At 41.7% G+C, this 21,576-nt stretch overlaps 1 protein-coding gene across 3 annotated transcripts in view; it reads right to left on the reverse strand.

The window, feature by feature from the left end:
• Positions 1–2,801: 2,801 nt before the first annotated feature.
• The window catches only part of NR3C2 (nuclear receptor subfamily 3 group C member 2), a 217,987-nt gene continuing 199,212 nt past the window's right edge, over positions 2,802–21,576 (reverse strand). For all 3 annotated transcript variants that reach the window (XM_061992259.1, XM_061992257.1, XM_061992258.1), the window contains exons 8-9: positions 17,468–17,625; positions 2,802–6,534 (exon numbers count right to left, since the gene is read on the reverse strand). In XM_061992259.1, the coding sequence (XP_061848243.1) occupies positions 6,379–6,534; positions 17,468–17,625 (314 nt within the window). In that variant the 3' untranslated portion in view covers positions 2,802–6,378. The remainder of the gene's footprint in view (positions 6,535–17,467; positions 17,626–21,576) is intronic.

A 21,576-nucleotide genomic window follows, 5' to 3' on the forward strand; every position in this document is an offset into this window, starting at 1 on the left:
TTTTCTTCCCCTTTTAACCAAGGCGGTTTAAAAAGGTAGGTGTACAGAGGAAAAAAACTCAAAAGACTTAGTGTCTCTTCCATCCAGTCCTGTGACCCTGTTTGCCTTTAGGTGAGATATTTTGAGATTCCTGTTACTTTTGGAGCCTCGCAGAACTCAAACAAGAAGAAAACTTTTCTACTGAGACACTATATACTGAGCAGAGGTGTGATGCTAATCCAAACTTTCTCACGTTCTAAATGTTGTCTAAAGGCAGTGGTGTGAGCTGAGCCAGGTCAGATCTGGCTTTCAGGCTAACCACACTGCTCCTTAGGAACTTAGTCACAGTAAGTGCTACCCGCTATACGGCTTTCCACAGCAGCCAGGATCGTACTAATGCTGAGTGTGGACTTTTACAGCCAAGTAGCCATGGCACATCTCTCTCAGTATCCTCACTGCTGAGCTGACTGCTGTAAACAATACTCTCACACTGACAGTTTGGAAGTAGAGATTAAAAGATGCTAAAAATTAAAAATCACATAAAGTAAGTCAGGCCCCTTTCTTATCCTTTGAAGTAGTTTTCTTTCCTGAAGCTGCGCCTTAGCGCATACCTCTTCTCTGTCTTCTCCACGGCTTGGTAGATTTGGGAAGAGCAAAGTAATGGACAATTAACTTGAGGCAGCAAGGAAGACAGGGAATCAGGTGTGGAGAAAGCTAGTCAAAGGACTCCTCTCTCTTGGCCTGGCAGTGGGAGTAGTCATTCTCCATGGGTCTGGTCCTCTCACAGGCAACTGATAGTGTTACAGGTTCAGCTGAAGCCCTTCAGGCTGGGTTCTCCCTCTTGCTATGTGCTGGTTATTGTATGCAGAGGCATGTATTTGGCAGGTTTCAAAAGCTGAGACTCTTGGTAGTGAATGCATGACAGAGGCTGAAAATTAGAGAAGGTCAATTAGGGAAAAAAACCCCAAACATTTTGTGCTTTTTATGAAAAATGATGTTTGTCTTGCCATCACTGTGGGGCCAGAGATTGAATCCCTCCAGCTGAAGGTTAAGATTGAATGTGTGTTTGCTGATTAATTAATGGAAAAGCCGAGCCTCCTGCCTCACTGGGAGCAGTAGGAGTTTACAGCCTGTGTTAGTCACTAGCCAGTGTGCAGTTCTGTGCCTTGGATGGGCAGCATTTTCATTCTGCTGCCTGAAAAACCCTGGGCTCTTCAGGCTGCTGAATCTGAATCATTGTTCCAGCTGATCTCCACGGAGGGATTCCTTCTGATGCCATCTTTCATCAGAAGTGAAAGAAAAAATCTCACTGGCTGATTTATCTGCCCGTTAATGAAAATGAATGTTCCTGCTCCATCACTTACAGCTTTTGCTAGCTGAGCCTCTGTAACTGTAGCACAGAAAAGACTTGGGCAGAAACTTGCCTTTCACAGTGCTCTATTCCTTGTTCTCCCTTAACCCCTTTCACAATTCTTACCTGGTTTGCAACTTAAAGAGAAAAATTGCTGACAGAGGGCTGATGTAAGCTGTAAATGCACCAGTGCTAAATGCAGCTTAACTGAAAGTCTTCACTGGAGGTTCACGTTTCAAGTTGAATGTGCCTTAGACATAATTTTCTACACCAGAGTTCAACAGTGTGCCTCCATCTGTGCTTGCAGTAACCTCAGGTAAGCACCACACAAACGTCATCCCACTGACATCTACAATTAAATTGTTCCTTTAAAAACCTTACAGTGTGGCACGTTTTACCTAGCAAAATCTCGGAAATGGAAGGCTATTTTTTTCACTCCTTTCTGTAATGCTGTACTCATCATAACCTCCCAGTCTCTGTAGATACCTGAAGGAAAGCAGTGCCCCAGCTTGAGGTCAGATTAAAAGTTTCATTACATTTTAAAGTAGTGATAGGGTTTTCTTATTTCTAGAACAGCATATGACAGATACATCTGCTTGTAAACATATGGGAAATCTTTCTTAACACTGCTGATCCTCTACTATTCTTTTCTTCTGACAATTCAGCAAACAGAAGGCAGGTGCAAGGATTTTTGGCAGCAAAAAGTTTGTGTAATTTGTTATTGAGGAGAAACTAAAAGAAGGCAAAATTAAGCTGAAGTCTTATAGCACAGTCCTAGCTTTGTGTAGAACTTAGCAGTGAATTTTTGAGAGTGTGTGCACAGAACAAACCCAGGACAGCAAGAGTTTTGTTTCTCCTTCTAACTAACTTACTGTATTTGGAAAAGACCCAAGAAGGCAGTTTGGTTTGGTCACCAGGGGAAGCTTGTGTGTGAATCCCTTTTTCTGAGAGAGACATTCTGGTCAGTGGGTTCAGCAGCCCTAGGTTAACTGAAACTGGACTAGCTGGACTTGCCTGGCTCTTGATGGTGGCAGTGTTTGTCCCTCTGAGTGGGATGGAGCTTGTCTGTGTATCAGTGTTGGCGTGTAATTTTGGCAAGCAGTTACCCATGGCAAGGGAACCAAATGCCTCCCAGCTGGGCATTCCTTATGATACAGCCTGAGTAGCTGCTCTCTGGCTGAGGCCAGCACAGGTGCTGCTTCCCTTATCCAAACTCTCAGAACACCATGAAACTAGACTTCTAAATGGAGGAAGGAAGATGTTGTATTACGGTGTTAGTTGCTTTATGTTGTTCCTAGATGAGCAGAAGCTTGTCTCTAAGGATATTTCTGCACCAGCACCTATCTGAGATTAAAATGCAAGAAGTACTTGCAATCAAACCAGTTTAATTCATGTATATTTGTACAATTTGTATAAAAAAAAAAGAAAAAAAAAACAGAAAAAGAAAAGTAGGTACTTGCAGACATTAACATAAAGACCAAACAATATTTTCTATTTATTTAAAAAGCTTTAAACATACAGAAGCAAACCCCTAATTATAAATGCATCATTATGCATAGATTTTACTGTTTACACCATACTGCTGGCTGCTTTTATATTTCATCCAGGAATCTATTTAAACTCCAAGAATTCTTAAACATTCCTCTGAGCTTCCTGGCCTCAGAACTGCCGTCTATCTTATCAAGTCATTGACCTCCAGCTGAAAACATTGCTCTAAAAAAAGAAAAAGTCAAATCTTTAATAAACAATTAAAAGTGCATTAACTGTAGAATTGTTTAATTTCATAAATGTTTAAACAAGTCAGTGAAAAACACCACCCTGTGAATTAGCTTTTTGCATTATTGATTGTAAAGTATCTTTTTAATAGGATTCTGATATTGCAGACTTTAGTCTTCTCTACTTTTATTTTGCGCGACTGTTGGGTTGCATGGTGTGTAGTATTCCTGAAATACCCACTGCAGTACATTAACACTATTTTACATGTTTAACTCTGTATACAATGCGCTCACTGTATATCCCCGTTCCTTCTGACAACAAAATAATTTAGCTCGATGAACAGAAGCCCACTTCTACAAAGGTGTTTTACATTGTCTTGTATTTTGCAGGAGACAAATGCCTATTTCATTCTAAACAAATTCAAAAGAACTTTAACTCCCCAATAGCTGAAAACTAGGGTTGTTGCTTTGTTGGGTTTTTTCCCCTTGCTGTACACAGGTTTAGATAAAAAAAGTGATGGCTATTCTGCGTAAGTGTCCTTGATAAGAGAATACTGCCCCTTAACAACATCTATATCCAATTGTATCTACTGCTTCAATGATGTCTAGCAAAAAATAGTAATCAATGAATGGTTTCGTAAACAACAGGTGATTAAAGTAAAGGATTTATTATAATCTGCTTACAGTTGTTTGCAAAGACAGACATACGTTTTTGCATAAAGATATAAATTGCTTTTTTAAAACTAATTTAGTGTGTTTAATTATATGAAGTTTCTGTGAATTATGAATTGTACCAAACCAAGATTAAAAGTAATAAGGTACAAAAATAGGAGCAGACAGACAACAATTTGGACTGGGACAGGCATTTAACAGTGAAGTGTAGAATATGGCTTTGCTATTTTAATCAAGCAAAGTTACTCTGAGACAGAAAAGAAGGCAGTAACTTTGTTAATATAAAAAGCTGCTGCAGACTGTATTCACCCAGAACCTGGCTTTGAAAGTTTATATTTTAAACTTTAAAAAAAAAAAAAAGGTATGTCAATGAAAAGATGGATGTAGGACTGTGTCTTTACTGTAAACAACCAGTCTGCATGCTGTGTATCTCACGTTGTTGGAAGTTTGGCTTTCATATTGCTGTGCAGGTCAGTATTGAAAGATCTGCCTATGAGAATTAGACTTCCAAAATGCAAATAATATACGTATGTATATATTTATATATTAAAAAAAAACCTCTCTGAATACAGTCTTTACAGATTACCCATTGCATAAGGCAGGTGTCATTTAAAAAGACAAGTAGCGCTGACTCTCGTCAGTGCACCAAAGCAGACCTCAAAATTTGGGCTCGGAAAGAGTTGTAGAATTCTTAATTCGACCACCATTTGAAAGAAATGCTACATTCTGACTGGCCAGGGGGGACAAACTTGAGCTCCAAAACACCAGTGGCACCCAAAGTGAACACTATTGATTAGGACTCTGAAAACTATTCTATTTAAACATGAGCATATGGTAGCAACAGTTGAGCCTCAGAAAAGTTCACCTGTCCTCTATTCTACTCCAAAATGTCATATTTGCTTATAAATTGTGAAAGTGAAAATCACCTCAAAAATATTTTTCTTTGCAGTCTTATTCTAGAGAAAACATTTTTGAGACAAAACCAGACCAACTGAGCTGAACTTGTAATGCAAACTTTTGTTTTCTCAGATGTATCCAGATTATTACAAAAGTGCTTACAAAACTACAGACGGTTTTAAGTTTGACACTAAAAATTCTACTCAGCTAATCTGCCCTTCTCAGTACCTTACCATCCCTCTCACCGGTATAAATCTGTTCAATATACTTACTGTAATGATCTGCATGTTCCCTTCATCATAATCAGAAATTGCCCTCCCCCATGTGAAATCATCATCTGACCTTTTAAGATGTTTTAGGTATCCAGTGTTCAAAGGAAAACCAAATGACCTGGGAAACATTAATAAAAAAATAAGCAAATCGTTCAACATCTTATTCACCCCTGTTCGCACCAGAAAGAGAGGGAACAGAGGGCAACGACTCACTCCATCATTAAGCTGGCAAAAGCTTTGTAGAGACCGTAATTTGTCTTGTTAAATGAAACCTTCGTTAAGTGGCAAACACAACAGAGTGTAGGTTCCTACAGAAATACGAAGCAGGATCTCTAAGATGTGCTCAAGTCACGTACGCTTGCAAGCGAGACAAAAGGGAGAAAAATATAGAGGAAAACAGAAAGGCTTCAATACAACTGAAAAGGTTAAGTGTGGTTATTTACAGCAGGTACTGTAGGATGGTAAATTAGATATGATGCTAAAAAAGGCACAGCTTTCCCTTTCTTAAATACACTGTAAACGGTTCATTATGCATGCAGAACATTTCACTTTACAAAAAAATTACCTTGTTTGTTTAGACAAAGATAGTACTTAAATAGTCTCCAGCAAAATAGAGTTCTTTCAAAAATACTTTCCCATTCATCCTATTAACCATTAAAGATTTTTTTTGTCTCATTTACAAAAGTTCCTTACACCTTATTTCAGGTCCTTCACAATTTATACATACAGCAATGTACAGTACAGCAAAAGACTGCAAAAAATTATGTGTAAAGCCAGCACAATAGATACTATAAATTGATACCAGGGCATTTGTTTTCACATCTTATCCTTTTGAATTAAATAGTAAATGGACACTTAACACAGTGTATATCACCTATGTCAGGATAACATGGGATAACAAATGCCACAGGTGGGGATAACAGAGTATTCCACACCAAATGTTCTGTTATTACTTTACACGTTAGGGTCTGTGTGTGTGTGTGTGTGTGTGTGTGTGTGTGTATATATGCGTATATATATATATAGTTTTTCTTTTTTTTTTTTCTTTTTTACAAGAAAAGAATATTAATGCCCCATATTGACTTTACGTTTTATGTGCAAACCAAGGGTAAGCTTTAAAAAGTTCTCATTAGTTCTCGAACCCTTTTAAAACAAGCAAACGATACCAGAAACTACATGGCATATTTAAAACTCCATCTGTTAAAATATCAAAATCAAAGAGTTATTGACTAGATATGGCTTTTCATCCAGAGGAACAGGAACATTTTCTAAGTGTTTTAGGGTTATGGGGTAATTTCCAAACATCTAGGTCTTGCCAAATCCGAGTCAACTGCTTTCCATTCCCCAAACCCTTCATAGGATTTTAGACTATTCAGAGACTGCTGAACACGTGTAAATAGCATGTTTAAAATATGGTTTCTTGGGTCCTTCATGGGTGTGGAATAACACAGGGAAACTTAAGGCAAAGTTCTTCCATTTAAGACATTTTCTGTTACTTCCTGTGAAAGTACAGGGGCTTGGCATTCCCAGATTCCACCTTTGGTAGCTGGTCACTGATGATTTCCACCAGCATGGCTGGAAACTCTACTTTCAGTGCCTGAGACTCTCGGAAGGTGTAGAAACAGAATTCCAATAAGTCGCTAACAAGCTGAAATAAAGAAAGAAAATACTTTTTAGGAAAAGCACAGAGAATTCAGCAGGGACAACAACAGCCTTTTTAAGAAGAGATGGCATCTTACTCTGACTTCGCAGTCCATTTGCAGGGGTTAGAAAGCAGACAAAAGAACTCAAATCCCAAAGTGCTCCTTAACTCTTTAGAAGATCAGCTAACTAGGAAAACATAAGACACCACAGATTTGATTTTTCAGTGTAATTGCACTGTTTCATTTCATTAACTGGCAACTGGCCACCATGAAAACTATAGCTACTTGATGTCTATGAAAATAAAGCCTTCTGCCCAGAGGGAAAAGATCGGCCATAATCTATTGTATTTCTAACTTTCAGCTGGATAAACGTTCATGAAATCAGATGATTTGGTTAACTTCAGTGCATTCTCCAGAGGCTGCAACCTACAACTTGAGAAAGCAGCGGATGTTTTTAGCTCAACAACATGAACACTATCACACTGTAGCATTTCAGGTTTTACAGCATCACAGTCCGTATGAAATTGTTCATCTGCGAAAGCATTTCTATTTATATAGAAATGTGTTTTTTTATACACACACCCCAAGTCTTTTTGCCGCTTACTACTGATTAAACTCTAGAGATGATATTTAGGGAAGTATTTTTGTAGTGGTGGCTAACAGTACACTTTTGCTTTTTTCTCAGTGGATTAATGCTGAGTATTTTAAAGCGACATTTGTAATTCACTCTTCAATGAGAGAAGGAAGCTTTGTTCTGTAACACCACAAATATGCAGTTACTTGTTAGCCCAGGACCACTTCCATCAGCAGAACAAAACTGCACCTTACACTGCGCCATGGCACTCCTTTGGCTTCCTCAGGGCGGCAACAGTTTTGTCACACAGACAAAACCGTAGCAGGGTTCTGCCACGTGACACCTAACAGGCATTTTGTCATCCTCATAAAAGTTGTAAACAGCACTATGGTTCTGAAGTATTAAAAGGCAATACAGGTACTGTTGGCTTTTTGGTGTGTGGAAAAATATACTGTGTGTCTTCAAAGCATCAATAAATTTAGTCTAATTTTTTCTACCTTGTCTCAAGTTGTGTTGTTCTCGTCAGTTACAGAGCTTCATTTTGGTCTAGATGTTATGAGAAACTTAATTGCACTACACTACATGAATGAACGTTAGTTTTGACTTTTGAGTCTTTTGATCGTCTTGATTTTTGCCATTTTCTCCCCATATGATTGCAAACTGCATCTTATCTCTGCTATAAAGCAACACCCCGCTAGTGCAAGAGAACTCTGAAAACAAGACAACCTCTCCCAGCATCACTGCCTGGGCAATTGCTTCTATTTCAGTGATAAAAACATGGCAAAGCAACCTCATGACTTAACCTACAGTGGTTTAGTGAACTCAAGTTTGTTGTTTCTACTCTTAAAGTGTGGGGGTTGCACTCTGCAATACAGCCCCTGTTGAGTGTAAATAAAAGTATCATAAAGGAAATAAAACAACCTCCAAACATACAGGCAGCAACAGACTACTCTTCTGTAGCACCATACCTTAGTGCTTATTTTCAAGATTTTCACAGCTGTTCTTGCAAACATATAAGCAATTTAAGAAAAACGGAGAGAAGTGCTGAGACCATGTTAACACAGGACTCTGCTACTGAGCACTACACCAGTCTGTTTGCTGCTGCTTAGTTTGTTCCCCATGATCTAGCATGTCATGAAGCAATGCTAATTAATTGAACAAGCATGCTAAGTAAGCAGCAGAGACACGGTTTGGTTTTCAAGGGAAAAAAAATGCTGATGTTCAAAGGTTTACCCATTAGGAGGAGGTTGCTTCTGCATATACTATGTGCCAAAAGTATTCCAAACTTAACACAAAACCAAACAAACTGGAAGAAACTGTGTCGTGTTACAACTTCTGCTGCATCCTTCCTGTCTGTACCATCAAATACCAGCAGCTAAGCAAACCAACCCTTGCGCCCCAACACAACCTTGATAATGACCTGATGACCATACAGCCTTCCCTAAACTTGAACCTGAGGAGTTTCACATCATGGAATGTTGGTGAGGGCATTGGGGTCACTTCTGTCACTGCCGACCATCCTTGTGTGCTGACAGCTCACTTTCTGTGCAATTCAAGCTATTCCCTGCTTCGTCATACTCCCGTGAAGCCTCTGCAGACAGCCAGACAGGCATCATAGGAAAGCTTACAAGGAAACTATTCACTCTGCCACCTCAGCAAAGTTTTGGTAATGTCAAGTACATATGGATGTCTGGTGAATATGTGAACAAAAGAGGAAATGAAAAAAAAGTAACATTCATGAAGAGAGCATAATCTATCCTACAATAAATGAGTTAGCACTCCCGTGGGAGAGAACCAGGATGTGATCGTGGACACTATCATAACACAGCACATTCTGAGTCTCACCGCAGAGGCGAACATTAAAGTTTACTCAGCAATTTAAATGAAAATACCTAGAAACCCCTATATTGTGTCATACTTTGATTTGGAGCCTTAAATATTCTATACCTATCTATTTAGTCTGCTAAAACTTTTGGTCCTCTCTTCCTTAAGCCATGTTATCAACTTTAACATACTTGACAGTAACCAACCGCTTTAAGTACACAGGAGTATTGGGCAGCACATTGCGTGTGTCTCAAGGAAAATGGGATTGCAGTCCATGTCTTTTTAACTGTAACCTTAAAAGCTCTGTGGCTCTGGGGGCCAGGGAAGTATTTCTAGTTTTAATTTACAACAGAGGGGAATGAATGTAGGAGAACTGAAGGCCAACAAAACTGTAAACAATATAAGGTCAGCTAGAGGAGACTGCAAGACCGAGAACTGAGCCACAAACAGCCCTCTTTTCTTTCTCGTCCATTTTCAAGGTACCACCCCCGCTCTGTCCTGCCAGCCCAGCAGCATTGGCATGAAGATGCACTTGAAGGGATGAAAAATTCAGGTTCCACAGGCAATGTTGATTTTGAAATTTCAGTATGTGCCTCTGCATCCCAAGCAACATCTATCTGGTATAGTTTTGACTCATGGGTAAATAATTCAGCTAGGCTTTTGCTTTAGAAGTTCCCTCTTCTGTAAGGAAAGGAGAGAGCTTTGCTTTCTTTTGTCATTGCAGTGGTAGTGACTGACACGCCACAGGTTACAAGTGAGGTAGTGCAAGCTATTCAGCACCTCTAAATTTGGCTTAATGAATTTTCTAGAACAAATACACTTCTGATTGTTCTTCAAAGGCTTGTAAAAGCCCTGTGCTCTCAGAACTCCTGACTGCATTTTACCTGACTGCTCTTACCCTCTGCTTCTGGTAGTTGACATTGGAAATGCTGACACCTCCTCCGGTATGGCAGTGTGATTGGCAGCTCTAATTGAGCAGTGTGAAGGAAAGCACCACTGTTTTCACAAGCAGTGCAACACTGACTAAAAACATATTTACTTCTACAGTCTTCAATTATTTCAGCTACTGAAGCACGCTTCTGAAGAGTTACAGCTTAGCTGAGCGCAGGCAGTGCAGCTAAGGCCATGACTGAAATAATTCCCATTTCCTTGGGATGCAACCAGAACATCGTTCTTGCCACTTGTTTTCGTAGGTCATTGTTCATCTCTCTTTGGAGCTTGGCTTGATGCTTCTGACAGCACTGCAAGCCTCTCTCTGATGGCGGGGAGTCAGGCCTATGATGGGACAGGAGCTCAAGTACCCTCTGCTCCTGGTGGGCAGTGCTGGGATTTGCCCAACTGGGTCTTGGGCATCTCTAAAACTAGAGACTTCAGCCTCTCCAGGTCAGAAAATACCACTATATAAATTAGCATGAGCTGAGTTGTGGGGAAGCAGACACACAGGGCAGAATTGTCACATCCACGTCACCCAGACTGCTGTAAGACATGACAGCTCCTCTGCTGCCCTTCACCACTTCAGGCATTAATTATGAAGTTTTCTCTCATCACTGCCCTACAGAGAGTGTGCTGCTTTTAAACATTTTCAAGGTTACAGCAGTCTTAGCAATTCTGAGACTTCTACTTAATCAATCTTTGCATTTGTGTGCCATATGAAGCACCTCTGAGAAGTAAGACTATTAATCAAACATAATTTTCTGTTATTAGGGTGGGGTTTCTATAAAACACTTTTTCACCCATACTGTTCCTCGCAATTAAAAAAATGAACGCTCTAATGAAGTCCCTGGAGCTAATACGATAACCTTTGAACACTTGCAGAATTTTTACAGCAAAAAAGAACTTGTTTTAGTTTGGCAATCTTGCCATGTCCTTGCATTTCCAGACATGGAAAGAACCATCTGGTTTGCGAGGATGCACATTTCTGTTTCTGAAGTTTCTGATTTCAAAACCTCTCACAGTCTTTGAGTGTGGTATGAAAGCCCACAGTCATTTCGTTATCGGGAGCATCTTTATGCTTAAGCCTACTGATACAGCAATTAAGACAGCAGTAGGGTAACAACATAACGCTGAGTAATTTCTTCCTATTCTTAGCTACAGCTATTACTGTAAGAAACTTCAGTGTTCTCACAGAAAAATGACACTCCAAAAACTTTCTCTGTCCCTTGCAAGAATGGCTCTCTGTCCATTTTCTACAGGGCACGGAGTGGGTGTGTGTTAAAAAGAGGCAACCTTGCAGCTCTGCATGCTGCAAATGTGCAGCTTTGGAGACAACCTGCACCGAGCCAGGAACCCTGAGAGGACAGGCTGCTGCACACTGGCTGAGCTTCAGTACTTTGCCTCTTGCTTTGAAAACCTGCGTGTTTCAAGCTAGTCAGGAGCCTGCTGCCCTGCTACGGTCAGGAGCAGCAGCAGCTGAGGCCTGCTGGCCTCCTTTCCTCCTGGGCAGCAAAGAGATCTGATTGACTTTGGGACTACTACAACCTCCTGCTTTTCCCCCTTCACACCATGGATACAAAGCTCCTGCTTCACAACTGGTAAGGTGAAGGAAAAATATTGCCAGCCAGGTCTTGATTATTCCACTACCACTATGCTCCCTTTTGTTCCCTGTCCTATGAAAATCCCATGACATTAAGAATTCATTATTACTCTGAGGGCTCAGGTAGTACATTATTCCCACTCTGGGACTGCTTGCAGGCTGATTCTCAGCAGTACAGATGTCCTTTGGTGCCACAGTGGCTAATTCCTAGCTGCTTATTAAAGCTTGAATGCTAACCCAAAGAGTAAAGTCTTCCACAAACATGGGAAAAAACAGGCAAAGCCCATAGGAGGATGCTTTTGATTACATCTATGCAGGGTATTTACCTCATGCTAGCCAGGAGTAAAAGGTGGATAAAATGCCTATGGATTAGGCAGTAACAGTATCTGAGCAGAACAAATGTGGGATCTAGCTCTGTTTATCTGACTTGGGAACTGCCCTCATTTTGTTGGGTTTTCTTCATAAACACGAGCGCACTGAAACTATAGCACTTGACACCTGGACATAGAGACAGGTGAATTGTTTGGTTGGAAAAGACCTTTGAGATTGAGTCTAACCACTAATATAAAATGGCCAATCCCAGTATTAAACCACATCCCTTAGCACCTCATCTACATGGCTTTTAAATATCTCCAGGATGGGGACTCCACTACACCCCTGGGCAGCCTGTGCCAGTGTTTAATAACCACCCTCTCAGTGAAACAGTTCTTCCTAATCTCCAATCTAAACCACCTCTGTCAGATTAAGAGGCCATTTCCTTATGTCCTATCATTCATTACTTGGGAGAAGAGATTGACGCCCACCTCACTACAGCCTCCTTTCATGAAGTTTTCAGGAAGCTGTAGAGACTGATCAGGTCTCGTCTCAGCCTCCTCTGTTTAGCCTCTGTCCAGGCTAAACACATGCAGCTCCCTCAGCCACTTCTCATAAGACTTCCTTCAAGCTCCTTCACCAGCTTCGTTGCCCATATCTGGACACACTCCAGCATCTCAAGGTCCTTCTTGTAGTGAGGAGCCAGAACTGGACACAGGATTTGAGGTACAGCATTACCAGTGATGAGTACAGGGGGACAATCACTTCCCTGGTCTTGCTGGTCACACTGTTTCTAATACAAACCAGGATGCTGTTGGCTTTCTTGGCCACCTGGGCACAGTGACATAAAGAAACCTGAGTTGAACTCATTTTGTATGCTTGGAGGATGCATGCAAACCCATAGTATCACACACAAACAAAGCATCTTCAATCCTTGGCTATGGGTAAACTTTGAGCCAAGTCTCCCTTGCTCTTCTGTTCACAGCAGCAGGGTTCAGTCCTCTTCCAACAAATACATATTAAAGTGAAGGAGAAGAAGTCCAGCCATCATAAACTGAGCAGCCCATGTCTACTATATGAGGGAGCTGGGAATCAATTTCTCCCTTGACAGATGCACATTAGGTGCTGCAGCACACACCCATGCACACTCTCACATCAAAAGCTGCTGCTTTTCTAGGAGCCACGTCAGGAGTAGGGACTGGATCTATCCTCTGAGTAAACAGAGAAAATGCCTACTGTGAGAATTCAGGCACCAGGACTATAACAAGGCTCCAACTAGCTCTTCAGCTGTGAAGGACAACTTTGGTAGATCAGTAGCAGGAGTAACTGCACCCAAAGGTGTTGGCAATAGCTGAGGGGCTCATCTGCAGCTTTGTATTTGTGGATTAAGCACCTGCAGAGGCACATTTGCATCCAGCACAGTGTGCCTTGCAAACCTGCCTCTCAAGGATCTGTGTCCTTCCATCCGCCGTCAGCTTTTTCATTGAGTGTAAGCCTGGCGGTCTCTGCCTATGGAAAGATCCACCTCATCTATAAAGTATTCCCTTCAGGAACCATAAAAAATTAATTATTCAGCAGCATGAGCCTTAAAGAATTTATTTGTGTTTGGCAGAAAATATCAACAAGCAAAGGATAGTGCCGTGCTCTGCCTCGCCAAGACAAGGGAAAGGTTCACATTAGGGTTTCATGTCATGGCATGGAAACAAAAGCCCTCTTAACTCAAAGTCTGTTTCCTATCAGCCAGATTGAAACCAAATTCAGTTTTTGTTCTGCAAACCGCATAACCATACGCACTACACTCTCTGTATGAATTAAGGCTTGCCATGCAAGATACATCCCTTCCTGCCAAAGCCAACAGGAGATGCTGAGGAGGATCCAAATGAAGTTTTTGATACCATGTGCAGTACATCTGTTTCTGATGTTTCTGCATGCCGTTTGCCTGATCCCATAACACAGTTCACCTACATCCAAGCACTGCAAACACATTTCCACCTGAAAAACCCAGGGCCGCTCAAGGCCATAGGACTGAAACCTTTCTGTCCTGGTTAGAGTGGTTGCTCATCCTTAGAATCATAGAATTGTTTCAGTTGGAAAAGACTTTTAAGACCATTGAGTCCAACCACTAATACAAAATTGCCAAGCCCAGCATTAAACCACGTCCCTCAGCACCTCATCTACATGTCTTTTAAATATCTCCAGAGATGGGGACACCACTACCTGCCTGGGCAGCCTGGGTCAGTGTCTAACAACTCTCGCTGTGAAAAAGTTCTTCCTAATCTCCAATCTAAACCTCTCCTGGTGCAATTTGAGGCCAATTGCACTTGCCCTGTCACTTGTTACTTGGGAGGAGATGCCAACCCCCACCTCCCTACAACCTCCTTTCAGGTAGTTGTAGAGAGTGATCAGATCTCCTCTCAGCCTCCTTTTTCAGACCAAAAGGCTCCAGCTCCCTCAGTTGCTCCCCATCAGACTCGTTCTCCAGACCCTTCACCAGCTTTGTTGCCCATCTCTGGACACTCCTTGCTACACTATGGTTCTCAACACATATGGCTACTTTGTGAAATGATGCATCCAGGCCAGCCACGACACTAGCAATACAGTCCCTACAAGAAGGAAACACATTGATTACGTTGCTCCCCTCGACTCTCCCTGAGGACACCCACACTGCGGTTCATCCACACAAGCAAGGCTGAGCCACAGCACAACAGCAAGTAAAGGCCAACAACCCACTCCTTGCTGTTATCTTGTGCCAGGGGAGAGGAAGGGTAGGCTGTGTGACCAGACTGATGCCATCAGCCAGCACCTCCTCCATCAGCAACTGCTGCGGCTTCCACACAGCATCATGCCAATCAAGAGCAACTCTGGTCTGACATGGCTGTGTGCACACATGGGCACGAAACATATGCTCATCTCAGCTGCTTGGGATGGGTTTCTGTCTCTAATTTGTGCTTTTAGTGCTTTGAGGCTTTATGGATTGTGCTGTTTCTTTCAAATGCTTAAGAGCCTACCTGGCCTTCTTGAAAATCTCATTTTTCCCCTCACCTCGGCACTTTTCTACCTGCACATATGTTCACTGCGTCGATGAATGATTTAGTATACTGAGCAATGTAAAACCTCTTGTTTGGGGTTATTTTCTCCCTCATATTATACAAGCTGAGCAGACTGCAATTTGATATTCCCATGTGCTTTATTTCACATAGTCCTCAGAAAGACTACTTAAAAATGAGGTCAGTGAAAACGAGCGCGAAAGTGCAAAGGAGCAAAATCTTTTTATTGTTGAATACCACATTTGGGTAAAGCAAACTCCATGAGTGATGGAGATGCTGCTTTTTTCTCCAATGGAGAAGCTGGAGGCAGTAGGAAGACTGAAGAAGCATGAATTCTGTACCAGCCCCTTTGGGCTTATGCTGCAAATGTCAATGCTGTGGCTACAGTAGCATGTCAACATGGGGCTGCTCAGCACCAAATATATTTCAGTCCTCTAAAAGTATAATGGAATAAGTTAAAAATACATAGGTGACAGCTGAAAAAGCATTCCTCCTATACTAAGGAACAGAGCTGAAAATTCACAGTTGTATTTACAGAATGGAGAACTTCTGCATCAAGTAGGGTGGTGGGTGGGGAGAAGACTAATTCTTACTTCTCGTTAATATCACCACCACTCTACATTTGTTCTGATGGCTTTCAAAAAGCCAAAAATCAGTTTTAAAGAGAAAAAATAAACAAGTGCCTTTTTTGAACAAGTCTCCAGTATCACCTCCGAAAAGAAGCATCATTGTGCAGACAACCACCCTTTTTAACAGAGAATGCTGACAATGGAGCTTTCTTTAAAAAGTCCTGTGTAAGAAAGTGCTCCATTGAAATAAAAGTAAGGTAAAAATAGCTTAATGAAAAACTAAATAAAAGGCAAGAGCAGCCTGTTTCCTCTGGTTAGTTCAGCTTCCAATGGTTAATGCTGTGCTTTGGAACACGTCTGTAGGATGCGGTAGCATTCTCGGTAAGCGCGAGCCTGTTACCCAGGCACCTTAACCACACAAACACACCCACTCAAATAAACAAATCAGAGACACTGCCTATGCTGAGGAGGATTAGTAAAACCCCATAAATGCAGAGGTTTGTTATGCTGCCCTGAGGTTCAGATGTGAATATCTTGCAAATGACTTTATCACCCATCCCTTTTTCTTTCCCCTAAAACACTACAACTTCCTTTGCTGGCACTGAGCAAGTGAAACCTGATCTCTGAAGAATGAGCTATTACTGCAGTACTAATAATACTCTCCCTGCCTCCCACTAAGATTTGCAACGTTTTAATGAACAACAGAACAATATTTGAAAAATAACTCCATATGTACATTCTGTAAACAGACCTCAGGCTCTTACACAGATTTGACCTGAAGTGCACTGTACTGTACTCTCTCTACAAAAATGAAATTTAAGTCAAGTTCAAAGACATACACTTACATGCAGACTCTGAAAGCAAATGCTGTGGGTTCTTTCACACAGCAAAGTTACTTCCCTGCCCACCCAGGATGGTGTAGGACAGTTTTCTCCTTTGCTGTAGTTTAGTGGGAGCGATAAGCATGTGCTGCTGGGCTTCTGACTCTGCTCGCAGGATCCCTCCGCTCTTGTATCCAAACACAACTAAAGGTCACTCTCACTGGCCCCACAACTTTCCTGTCACTCACTGCACTGCAATGCAGCTTCAGAGAGTATATGTCCCAGTCCTGCTGGCCCCAGGCAAGGGGCTGGTGCCCAGGGCACCTCAGGGGGCATGGGGGAAAACCCCTCAGCTTGAGAAGACCAATGCAGCAGAGTCACTGGCTTCCTCTGTGGGGAAGGCTTCATTATAGAGAGCACTGAGATATACTGCTGCAGCTCAAAGCATCTGGTTAGTACTATATTGCTCCCAACTGAACAGCTCAAAGTTACGGATATTCCTTCTGAAATCACAAGCTGGTCCCACGCACTAGGAACCTCCCACCACTCCTCAAAGTCACTCCAGGCTGAGGCAGTAACAGCCCAGGTGTTTTGGGACTAAACTTCCAGTTTCCCACATCGCTTATCACATCTCACACCTGACACGTGTAAAAAACACTTTGTGCCACAATGAGACAGGGTAGTAGAAATAACGCAACAAAACAGCAATTCTTGTACTTGAAAAGCTCAAATAAAGCTTCAAATACTGAAGATGGCTCCAAGGTTTTCATACATATTTCAAAGTCATCATTCTTACAATCCCAGCTGTTAAAGACCACCAAATTAATTCAGCATTTATTAGCACATCAGGCACATTCAATGCATGACATGCTCTGCTGGCACCTTTCATGGAAAAGTGACTGGTGGGATACTCTGCATGGTGCACCGTGTCTAACTGAGGGCCACAGCTAACATCACTTCTGCTGAAGAGATTCTGGCCCCACTCATAGCTTTACTGACCTTAAGTGAATGACTGGAGGAACGCAGTACCATTTAGCATTGCAGAAGGCAGCAGGACCCAGCCCTTCACAACTTACATTTTCTTATTTTACTTGGCAGTTTTCCTAAAATTCATCTAACAACTTCTCTCAGATGTTGCTTTAAAAAGGATTTCATTTTTTTCCCTCCCTTTTAGTTAGCACAATTAAAGACTACTGGTGTACTTTAACAGAGAGATTTTTGCTTAACTTGTCTGTACTCCCTGAGGAGTTATACTTACATCATGCATGGAGTCAAGAAGTTTAGTCAGTTGGTAGAATCTCTGCCAGCTTTGCCCAGAGTTACTTGGACATTTAGTTACCATCTTCTTTAGTTCTTTAATGTAATTTGCCCTCATTTCTTCAAATGCAGCTTGGCTTTTGAGACCATCCTTGGGAACTGTCATTGAAAAGACAGTCTTATATTAATATTAACTGTGTTGCTTAGTCTTTTGATGTGCATACTTGAAAAGTTACACCACTTAATGGCTGAAAGAATTAAACCTTTAAGCAAAGTCCATAATTTTACAGACATTGTTAAGGAATCAACAATATCATACAGACTTCAAGCGATTCAAGCATCCTCTCCAGATCTGTGATTGCAGAAGCTGTGGCAGAGGACAAGACAACATCTCAGAAATATGACACATGCTAACCTCATGCTGAAACTTTTTAATACAATCCAACCACAGAAAAAAGAAAGAAAGAAAGAAAGAAAGAAAGAAAGAAAGAAAGAAAGAAAGAAAGAAAGAAAGAACGAACGGAAGGAAGGAAGGAAGGAGGGAAGGAAGGAAGGAAGGAAGGAAGGAAGGAAGGAAGGAAGGAAGGAAGGAAGGAAGGAAGGAAGGAAGGGGGAAAAAAGGCAGATGGATCTAGTTTGTTTTTTTTTTTTAGAAGTTGAAGACGTGATTTATCGTTCTTGAATGATTCCCCACACTTGGCAGAGAGGAAAGTACAGATACACAGCTGTTATGTGCAAAAATGCTAGACCAAATGACACGTTTTTATGCCATCAAGTAACATCTAAAATTTCTTTGAATGTTAGTAAGCATCTGCATAACACCTATAACAAACAGAACTGAATGAAACAGTCTTCTGGATGAAACAGAAGACTGTTTTCCAAACAGGCATCCTGACCCAGTGTTTAACTAAAACATTACAGTTGCAAGCTTTTCTAGCGTCCAACCACAGTTCACATCTGCCAGAGGGATCATTTCACAAACGGGCTAAAAGTAGAATTTTCTGATACTTTTTGCCTTGACTAATATCAACAGGGCTAAATACAAAAGCAAATACACTGTTTCTTTACAGACTGCAAACACTCTTTGCACTCCAGCAGGTTCTGCTCTAAACAGGAAAGTCTTATAGGATCAAATCTCCAGGGAAATCCCAGAAAGGTTATTGACAACGTTACGCAAAGTGTTCTGGTGTTTTAACATCTGTTTTGGTTGAACACTGATTAATTATAAATATTCTTCTTACCCTGAATTTCTCAATGCTAGTACACAGAAGGAAAATAAAATAAAAAAATACTATACAAGAGTGAGTTTCTTTTCTAAGAAGGCCAGAAAGCTATGTCAGAATAAGCTAAACAGAAAGTTTCTTATTAAAAAAAAAAGAATGAAAGGTGATCTTCCAATTTAGCTCACCTTGACTTAACGTCACTACAGAAATTGTCTTGTTCTTCCATTCCCTTCTCTTTGAAATCCTGTCAACTGCCTTCTATTCCACTGCAATCACATCATAAGCATGTAACAACTGTCCAAACGGTTCCAGAGTGGAAGCTTTAAGAAAAAGCACCAGTATCTCCTATCTACCAGGATCTACCAGAGCAATTTAGCAATGGAAAACAAGGAGGAGCTCTACCACCAGATGAGAGGCAAGGACTTGTGACCATCTAGCGCTGGGAAGGGGGCACAAGGAGGCATCTTTAGAAGAAGCCCAGGAGGTAGTGCACCCACTTGCCTACCATTCAGTAAATATTATATATTCATATTATATAAATGTAATAGCGAACTATTAAATGCCAGATGCCAAATCTCTCAGTCAGTCATCTGACAGACAAAGCTGTCTGGAACAGACGTACAAATTCAGTTCAAGCTGAATGAATACAGAGACACCAGTCAAGATGAGTAAAGCCATCAGAGCATACCATGGTCCTGACACAAAATGCATGGGCTTTACAGTTCCTGTATTTACAGGCCTGTATTCCTACACACTGCTTAAAGACTGTTACAGCCACTTCTTTGTTCTGTCTGGAAATTATTATACCATCACCCCAGCCAGATTATTAAGAAAGAAAGACCACAAATAAAGAGAACTCAAGCAAAACATGAAATTCTGGAGGTTTGCCCAGTGTTTCTGATTTTACTTATTAAATGCAGCAATGCTTCTGGCAAGATCCCAAAATCTATGGTCTGTGGAAAGCAAGAAAACAATTGAGTTGTAATGTGTGGTTTCTTCCACATGTAAATGGAGTGAAACTTCCTTGATGTGGTCATCATGAAAGTTTCAGAATGACTTGTACTTTGCTCATCACAAGATTCAATAAGAAATTTTAAATGAAAAGAAACCTGCTGTTTTCTGTCATAAGGTTGTATCAAGGTACAATAATTCTAAAGTAGGTTTCATAGAATCATAGAATCATAGAATGGTAGGGGTTGGAAGGGACCTTTAGAGATCATCTAGTCCAAACCCCCTGCAGAAGCCAGTTCACTTAGATCAGGTCGCATAGGAACATGTCCAGGTGGGTCCTGAAGACCTCCAAGGAAGGAGACTCCATAACCCCTCTGGGCAGCCTGTGCCACTGCTCCGTCATGGTGAAATAGTTTTGGTGAAATAGTTTTTTGTTATATTTAAGTGGAACTTTTTGTGTTCCAGATTCATCCCATTACTCCTTGTCCTGTTGCTAGCTACTATAGAAAAAAGGGATGTCCCAACCTCCTGACATTCATCCTTTAGATATTTGTAAATGTTAATAAGATCTCAAAGGTTTTCTGTCCTTCACGTATCACTTTCTGGGTTTGATAACTGTCTTCATGTCCATTTTGCCTTCCTCTCTTTCTCTAACCTAAATATCCCAATTTTCCCCAAACCAACTATTTTTAGCAGGTTTTCTAGTGACTGTGGTGCACATTTCAAAGGGACAAGCTAGCTGAAGTTAATTGGCCAGGATGATCTGACATAACAGATTTTTGCAGTAACTCAAATCATTAGTTAACGCTCTCGGCACAGCAGAATAATAAATACCTAGCTTAAAGAAATTTTGCTACACCTTTAGGCTCTTTTTCTAAAGATTCTCCCCCTTTAGGGCTGATGAAAAGTAGCAGAGCCCAATCGCCAGTCTAGTTATGCTCTCAAAAACGTTTTGGGGGCCAGAACCTCCCAAGCATCTCTACATTAAGCACTGCTGGTTCCATCTGGAAAGATCGCAAGTGACAGTCCTCAAAAAAGTCTATTTACTCCCCAGGGCTATCTCAGTGCCTATCAGTTCCTCACACTCCCACCATCTCCCACACCCCTGGTGGAGCAAGATCTGGGGGTCATACACCATGGACTGGACCACAAAGCGTTCCCCAACCAGTGTCATCTCTCCCTGTCCCAGCTGGGTGGGAATGGCTTCAACAGGAGGGATGGAGATAGCTCAGTTGCCAAAAAATACAGCCCTAGGAGGTTTTTGTTAGCAGACCCAAATCCCTGCCAGCCGGGCTGGGGACTGCAGAACTTCACGTCCTCTTTTCAAAAGCAAGTGCTTTACTCACAGATGGCTGGGTGGAACGGATGAGGTCTGAACAAAAGACAGCACAGACAAGGTCCTGCCACCTATCCCGGAGGGGTTGCCACTCTGTTCTCCGGGATGCTGCAAATCCCTTTGCAGGCCCCTAACTCTGCCTGCATTTGACATGCCCATGCCACAGCTTGGGGCTCACGAGGCTCCTGGGCATTTCAATCTGAAGCTGCATCAGCCCACTCTGGCATCCTTTAGTGGTTTTGGTGAGAAGTGCTTTCCAGTGTCACACAACTAATGCCTGTTGCTTGCCATTTGTTTCTTCTCTCAGCTTGCTGGGGCAGAAGGTGGGGTAACGTGAGAAGGGAGCAAAGGGTGCCCTGGGCTCCGCTTGCCACCCAATGGGGAGAGGCTTCCTGCACAAGCCTAGGCAGCCCCCAGCCTTGGCAGCCTCAGGCGTGTGTCCTGCTGCGGACAGCTTCCAAGTGAAAGCCAGAAAAAGTGCAGCGGCATCACTGATCTCCCACTACTCCTCTCCCTGTGAATGCCCCCACATACAGCCTCCTTCTGCCAGGGGAATTCTTGCCTCGTAAATGCACTGAAGTGACATCATGAATGTCCAGC

The sequence above is a fragment of the Colius striatus genome, chromosome 3 (assembly GCF_028858725.1).
Source record: "Colius striatus isolate bColStr4 chromosome 3, bColStr4.1.hap1, whole genome shotgun sequence".
In the NCBI taxonomy this organism is placed as follows: Eukaryota; Metazoa; Chordata; class Aves; order Coliiformes; family Coliidae; genus Colius; species Colius striatus.